Here is a 7,648-nt window from a genome sequence, read left to right on the forward strand (position 1 = left end):
GCGGTAGATTTTGGAGCTGAGCCAGCATCTTATTGTCCGACAATACTTCCCATATGACCCTGAATCAAGATTTCACTGAACCCCGAAGTCACCACGACAACTGCTAGCACACCATCTCCCACGACTGATTTCTACGCATGCTTGTTTGCTTAGTTTCTTCTTCCTTTCTCCCCATAATGGTTTCTTGCTCCACTGACTGTCAAAAGTCAACAGCACGTTCAGCGCATCCACGACGTCGCATCTCTCTGTAGAGTTGCTCCATGAGTGGCCTGTCTGTCATCGGAGCAAGTCGGTACACTGGGAAGAGGTAGGGAAAGGGAGACAAAGGTGGAAACTGCTCAACATCCTGACAACCAGCTGGTGCCTCCCACGCAAGTCGCAACCAAAAAAAAGAAAAGAAAAAAAAAAAAAAAAACAGACCAAGTGTTCTACAGAGGTAAGTTTCTCTGTTCTAGGGTCTATTCTCTTGTCTCTAATCCTTCACTGTCCCTCTATTTATTAGAGAAAACTTCATCTTGCTGTATGGAATTCAAGGAGGGAGTTTTGCTCCGAGGCCAGTCACTGCCAAAATAGTCGTGGTCATCCTTGACCGTCTTGTCATTTTTTGGGGGAGAGATTTCAACTTTTCTTTGAGGCCAGAAGGAGGGGCAGACAAAAATTCATAAGCAGGCAAAAGAATTAACAACAATGACCTCCCCGAGGCGATCATCTTCAGCAACAGGCAGGGCCGAGAGAATGGTGTCGCACAACCGGTACACGGACGAGCAGAAGCGATTCTTTGCCATCCACCTCAAACTTTGGAGCCAGAAGCAGATCAGCAAGGACGAGGTCATCAAGCGCTTCCAGGAAAAGTTCAAGGACCCAAGGTTTGGCTACAGCCAGTATAGATATCTCCGTCAGGAGGTCGGCCGGGACGTGGAGTTTGGGTATGTCATCTTTGGGTTGCAGTGGTTGCATCTTGGCCATGCTTCTTTTAGAAACATTCATTCGTTTTTTTATCCCGCTCCAAAAACGGATATATATTGCCACATAACTGAAGAGCACTGTCACTGACAACCCCCTGGATATATACAGGGCTCCTCTTCTCCAAATCCATGAACAAAATACCCTCATAACGGCACCGCAACCCGCATCATATGTACAAAGCTTTCCATACCAGCAGCAGCAGACCGCCTCAGCCCCTCAAGGCTCGTACGAAGACCAGTTTGCCGGGCCGGTCACGGACAGCTCGCCCCTCCCCCAGCAGGACTTCTCGGGCGGATATGACGACTTCCCTGACCTTGAACTGCTCCTCGAAGACGGTGCTCAAGCCCCTCCAGCAGCGGCTGTACTTACAAGTACGCGAGGCTTTGCAGCTTTTGTGCCATCCCAGCATCAGCAGCAGCAGTATCGACAACAGCCAGACGCCACGGACGCTTTCAAGTGCTCCGGCGGCGGCCCATGCACTATTCCACTGGGAGCACCACACAGACATGAGCTGAATGGCTCGATAGTGTTCCCGAACGAGAAGGCAATCGCGGGCATGCTCGCCACGGAGAAGATTCTGATGGGGGTGGACAATATGCGTCAGGAAATCGACGGTACAAATTCCAAGCCGCCAGTCAGCAGCAGTGCAACAGGATATCCGTTCACTGCAACGACAACTCTACGAAGCAACTATGCTGCTGCCCCGGCCACCAGGGACATTAAAAGCAACAGCATATTCGCTGGTTTCGAGTACGAATCTCCCCATTTGCAAGATCAATCGACAAGTCTCGGCACCACCACGGGCAGGATGAATCTCGACAGCAACCAAACAGATATGGTGTTTGACGACGACATGTTGAATCAACTATGTAACGACACCACAAGCCAAGGCACCACCAGGGGTACTGATTCAATGTACCTGCCGACCACCATGGCGACGCAGTACCCATTCTTTGAGCTCCCGACCCGGGATCCATGGATGCCGACGAACAACCCACCTGACAGCAGCCTCAACTACGCCATTACTAACCCCACCGGCCTCCCGAACTTGACCCAAGCCAGCAGTTATCATCATGCACCCAGGACCCAAGCAGGAATGACCGCCAGCCCGTCCGACTGGAGAAACCAGCAGCTGGGCCGGATGACCACTCAGCAGCCGGTAGCTGCCATGACCATCCCGCACCGCGGCGTCGGGTCCAGCCACGCTTCAACCGGGGCGAGGCAGCTACAGAACAGGAACACTGGATTCGGGTTTGATATGGGCGCCGGCGGCATGCAGACGGCATATTCTCCGAGCACCACAGCTGTCGTGCCGCAGTCGATGTGGCCTCAAAATGCATCACCTACCGTCATAGACCCGGATCTCACCGTAGCGGCAACCTCCGAGCCATCCCAATGCTTTGACACAAAGGGTGCTGGTGAATCCGGCGCGCTAATGTAAGGTCTTTGTTTTTTTGGCGTGTTTGTTCTTGATGAGCTCTGTGATTCTGATCACTTTGTTTATGTCTTTTCAACTTGGTGGGCAGGACTGGAATACTCATTTTCATTACGTTGAGTAACCGTGGCATATTTCGGGAGTTTGGGAGAATTTGTTGGAACTCGAAAGGAAGTTGGCATCTATTTCCCCCATGTTGCTTTTATTCTCTGATACCCCACTATGGCCATGATCGAATCCAACACTTCGGGCAGAGTATGTGAGTGTATTTCTATTTCTCTTCTCTTTTCGGAGTCTAATACATTCCTCAGACGGCCAGCTGAGCTGGGATATCCATTACCCATTCATCTTCTGAACATTCTCTTCTCAATCATCATAATCCGTTTTCTTAGTCTTTTCATTACCTTGTCGCTATTGTGAAGTTTCCACGATGAATGAATATCTCTATTTCTCTGTTCTTGTCAAACCCGTACATAGTAGGTGCTGATACCGAAGAATGACTAGACTGGTACATAGTTTTTGCAAGTACCTAGGCCCTACTACTCTAGGTATGGATCACAGGCTGGCTGTTTGAGATCACACAGTCCATGGTTTGTACTTGATGCCTGTTGCTGTATTCGTGCGTGGTAGCAAAGCGTTTGAGGCTCTCAAGGTATTCCATGGAACACACATTAAAAGCATAAAAAAAATCAACAAATGAACAAAGCTCCAAATTTTCATAGACAAAGGAAGAGAACATCAATGGGGTAAAATTTTTATTAAATGATGTGGTATTGTCATTCGGCTCATCGAACCAAGGTCCTTCCCTTGGACAACTAGTTGCCAAAATCTAGACCAGTCATACATCCGATTTCTGAGGTGAACTCCCTTCAGATCAGACGCCATTAAGCCGTTTCCGCTACCCGCTCCCGCGTTGAAGACCAAGAACGAACAAAATGCTACCCAGAAACGCCACCGTACTCCTTTTGTCTATATGTACAGATACCATCTATGAACTGTAACCTTCTCTTCTGGAAAAGTGACCTCGCGGCACGAGAAACCCGGGTCACGTCTTGTTAGGTGGATTGATAATGCTCTTGGGTGAGTAGAGTTGTCTCATATGCCCTGATAAAGGCCTGTGAGGCTGTTAGGCGTGTGATAGTGATATAAAAAAAAAAGCCGAGATTCGGCGGACAAGATCAACATCTATGCCGAAGTAGCTTCGGTCTTCTCGGACTTTTCCTTCTTGCCCTCGCCGTTGACCTTGGTGGCGGCGTCCTCGCGAGCCTTCTTCTGGTTGGCTAACCTCTTCTCCTCAGCAGCAACCATATCTAATCAAGAGCATGTTAGTACAAAATGTCCTTTTTTTTTTAAAAAAACCATGGCAGTACAACCCAGCAAAGGAGCTTGACTCACCCATCCACAAATCCTGTCCCTCGTACTCCTCCTTGTGGATCCTCTTCTCAATCAGATGCTTGTGCTCGGGATCGTTGGGGTCGACGACCATGACGGTCTGCCACCTGCCCCTGCCGCTCTTGGCATCGGCCGTCTCGAATACGGCGGTGGCGATGAGGACGGCAAGGGTCAGACCCTGGGCGTAGACACGGGCCTGGACCAGCTTCTGGGCAGTGGTCAGGTACTTGTCCTTGCCGACTGCGGCGAGGGCGACACCCATGCTGGCCAGCCAGCTGGCGAAGACGATGGTGTACCTGTTCTCGCGGCCCCAGTCCTTGAGGCGCTGCATCTGCGAGGCCTGCTGGCGCGCCTCCTCGAGCACGCGCGTCGACTCGTCCTTGTAAAAGTTCATTGGGTCTTGCTGCTTGGCGAACGCGATGCTGTACCGCTCCGCCACCGTGATGGCGCCAAAGGTGCCCGATGACGTGACCAAGAAGGCACGGAATGGCAGCGTCAGCGACCGGAAGGCGGCATATCGTTTGGACGCGCCCACGACTCCTGCAAGACCCAGCGCCAGGCCGACGCTGCCGCCAACCAGGCCACCCTTGATGGTCGCACTGTAGTGGGCGGCTTCTTCCTCTTTGCTGATGACTCTCATGATTGCGGTCTGGTGTGCAAATTTCGGGCTTTATTCGTGTGATGCGAGTTCGAATTGGAGTTCGTGTACTTGTTTGGTGTTTTGTTTGATTTTATTGCCGTGACTTTGACTGCGAAGCGGGCTCGAAATATTATAGCTCGGTGTAGATGACGATATTGGTCGTAATAGTTTGATAGGAGTGGGAGAAAAGTTTGGAATTGATGATGTCAGAGTGTTGCCAAGTGCAATTGATAAGGCAGAACAGAGTGGATGGTGTCTGAATCGGCCTCTAACTTGGGGACAGTGGCGGTTCCAACGAATGGACTATCTACAATTATGTACAGACCAAGGGCCCTTCTTGTTGTCTCGAAATCAAGAAATAAAATACAAGCAATGACTGCAAAAGTTCGTGAAATCTCGGGTCGGTGATTGAGCGCTCAATCAGATCATTGCGTAGTGGGACGATTTCTCGGGATCTGAGAGCGCGATTGCCGAAAAAACCCTACCCAGTATTACATCCTGATGCCATTCAGCCACAAAGTATAGCTTGAGCTTTTGGACTTTTGGCCCCGCGCTCGACCAAGTCGTGGCTGAGTTCCCGAGTTATGTCCGGGCGTGGCGTTCTCACTCAATCTGTTCATCTCCAAAAGCCCGAGTTGTCATCAAGTAGATGCCGATTGCTTTTCCAAAGTTTAGGCGCGCAGTGACGCATGGAATGCGATCAATCGGAAATAATGCGACAGTCTGCCGTTTTTGAAAGTTGAATGCAGGTACTTGATGTACGTTGGTATGCACCGTATTCGAGCCTAGACAGGGAGGCCAAGCTCCTCTCAAGCTGCATGCTGTTCAAGAGTTAGGGTTGTTGCAACCCAACCTTTACCCGTCAACAACTTGGGTTGCCGTGAATGGTGAATGATTGTCCCCTCCATCAGTCCTTCCATCAGTCACATCAAGTGAGTCAAAATTGGATGACATACCTTTTCGCCCCATATTGTTTATAAATCCAAAAAAAAAAAAAAAAAAAAAAAAAAAAAAACCTCTCGAGGCTCTGGAGGATTATCTATCTTACGAGACGTGGTTAGCACATGCATGTCTGTTTTGCAGTAATTACCTGCCTACCTAGCTGCCACATAGGGCCGAGACAGAGACGAAACCTCCAGCTGAAGGACTACCGCTAGCCACGGCACTAAGTGGCCGTTTACCAAATGCCAATCGGCGCGTTCCGGCTTACACGCCTTTACGGGCCTAGCCTCGCTGCCATGCGTTTTAGTTCAAAAAATTCACGGCGAAGATGTTCCGAGCAGCATGTGCCTGACTGCCTGCTGCTGTCATCCACCCATCATTCAATTCCCCCATTCAGACCCCGAATTCTAGCCAAAACCCGACCTATCCCGAGGCGGCATTTGTTTAATTTCGTTTTTCATTCTTTTGAGTGGTTTTTTTTTTTGGGAGTCACTCAAGGCGGAATTAATTCCCCGTGGCCAAGAGGCGAATACTCCATACGGACTAACATGGAAGAAAGTACGGTAGGTTCTTGTTCCACGCGATAGTCGCGCTTGGTGGACACTTGGAAGAACAAATCCAGTTCTACAGCGTTGTCAACTGAACAAATCACATAGTAGTACAATTAAACAAAATATTTTAGCTACCTCTAGCTGCCCACCCTGCGTACTGTATGTAACACGGTAGTTACAATTTCGGGGTCCGACCGGATTTACGTGGTAATATGTGCAAAGTAATTGTGAGGCGACGATTTCTTGGTCTTGGCATAAACCATCCCAAAACCACCAAGGTTTACCTGCCGACGAACCTTCCATTTGTAGCAAAGATCGGCACACAACATAAAATTTACTGCAGTAAGGGTCTTTTGGATTTTGATGTTTTTGCAGCGTTTTTTTTTTAAAGTTGCTGGAGAAAACAACTTGACTTTGCCGGCTCGCTTCGGCATATCCACTTTACACTACGAAATTTGTTTTGAAGACCGAGAGGGAAAGAGGATCAAAGTTTGTATTATTAGCAGGGAAGAGCGACACGAGCTTCCCAGCCCAAGATACAAAACTTTCGCTACAGATTGCTGCCTGGAGGAAAGGATGGTCTCTAACTTCTGGGGAGAAAAGGCCAAAGTCGCCGGAGTATGCTGCACCACTTTGCGCTCAGCAGATAACCTGTTACATTGAAAAAGGACCTCCCTCTGGAACAAACCATAAGGCAACTCACCGCCACGCGCCGTTGGTCCGACAGCCCTAGAACAAGTCTGGAAGACGTCCGAAGTTTGGGAACAATTGCCAGGGCAAGGTTCCCTGGGACTTGGACCGCATCAAACCGTCTGTCGTTCTCGTTAGGTAACCGGTGAGAATTGCAGGGTAGGTCCCTACTTAAATTACAACAAGTCTAGACGTATTGATTGGTGCGAGAATACGTAATGAACAAGGTGGAGCCCTGAATAAATGCTACATGATTCGGGCCATTTAGGCTTGTCCCCCCCCCAAAACGGAGCGCCAAGCTTCATGCGACCATGACAGAGCCGCCCCCAGAGTGCTGCAAGTGCGCAGCAGACCTTCATGTGCCAATATGATGATTGCTTTAGTTGCGAATGCGACTGGCAAAAGAAATATCCGTGCCAAAAAAATAAATAAAAATAAGAAAAATCCATCGCTGTTTTTAATAAATCAACTAGTTCTAGTGCAAGTGTTATTGCTTTTAGAAGAACTCCTCCATTTTTAGAACATACTAATTACTCATGGTACGAATAAAATGCTGCGGCAAGGGTTCTAGCTGTTCTGGAAACGCGCTCACCCTTTTTCATTACTACGTAGGTTAAGTCCCTGAAATATAAGTAATGCTACGATATAGGCGGTAAATATCACTCTCTCAAACCCCGTTGTATACAACCCGTCTGTGCGTGTCCATCTCTGCCAGCCAAGAAAGTTTAATTTCTCGGCCAGAATATCATTTGACCAAAAGGAGAAACTAAGGACCTTTTTTTTCGCGGGATACCGTTATTTCTTCACTGGTCCCCAATGAAACTGGATGGACCCTTGGCCACTTAGATTATATGACCACAGCGATTTCTACTTTTAAATCGTCTCGGGGATTTTCAGGCAATTGTGTCAGGCCAGCTGCTTGTATTTTTTTTTTTTTTTTTTTGAGCGACAACTCACGCGACAGGCCGTTGCAATTTGAGACGTCGGGTGGCCCGAGACGAGGCCTGTCCCGGATGTTGCCGTCGAGATGCC

General features: G+C 49.0%; 2 protein-coding genes across 2 annotated transcripts; one reads left to right on the top strand and one right to left on the bottom strand.

The window, feature by feature from the left end:
* Positions 1 to 687: 687 nt before the first annotated feature.
* Positions 688 to 2,407, top strand: PgNI_04349 (uncharacterized protein; the record flags this gene model as incomplete). Its single annotated transcript, XM_031124397.1, has 2 exons — positions 688 to 926; positions 1,075 to 2,407. The coding sequence occupies 2 exons, from the start codon at positions 688 to 690 to the stop codon at positions 2,405 to 2,407; spliced, it is 1,572 nt and encodes a 523-aa protein (XP_030984954.1).
* Positions 2,408 to 3,144: 737 nt separating this feature from the next.
* Positions 3,145 to 5,150, bottom strand: PgNI_04350 (uncharacterized protein). Its single transcript, XM_031124398.1, has 2 exons — positions 3,797 to 5,150; positions 3,145 to 3,711 (listed from the first exon to the last, which is right to left on the bottom strand). The coding sequence occupies exons 1-2, from the start codon at positions 4,431 to 4,433 to the stop codon at positions 3,587 to 3,589; spliced, it is 762 nt and encodes a 253-aa protein (XP_030983811.1). The 5' UTR covers positions 4,434 to 5,150; the 3' UTR covers positions 3,145 to 3,586.
* Between the last annotated feature and the right edge of the window lie 2,498 nt (positions 5,151 to 7,648).

This window comes from Pyricularia grisea (genome assembly GCF_004355905.1).
Source record: "Pyricularia grisea strain NI907 chromosome Unknown Pyricularia_grisea_NI907_Scaffold_2, whole genome shotgun sequence".
In the NCBI taxonomy this organism is placed as follows: Eukaryota; Fungi; Ascomycota; class Sordariomycetes; order Magnaporthales; family Pyriculariaceae; genus Pyricularia; species Pyricularia grisea.

Excerpts from the sequence above, each read along its gene's own strand:
- PgNI_04350 (XM_031124398.1), bottom strand. The coding sequence starts at position 4,433 with ATGAGAGTCATCAGCAAAGAGGAAGAAGCCGCCCACTACAGTGCGACC. Across the intron at positions 3,712-3,796 it reads GGGACAGGATTTGTGGATGG|ATATGGTTGCTGCTGAGGAG; the intron begins GTGAGTCAAGCT and ends GCTCTTGATTAG.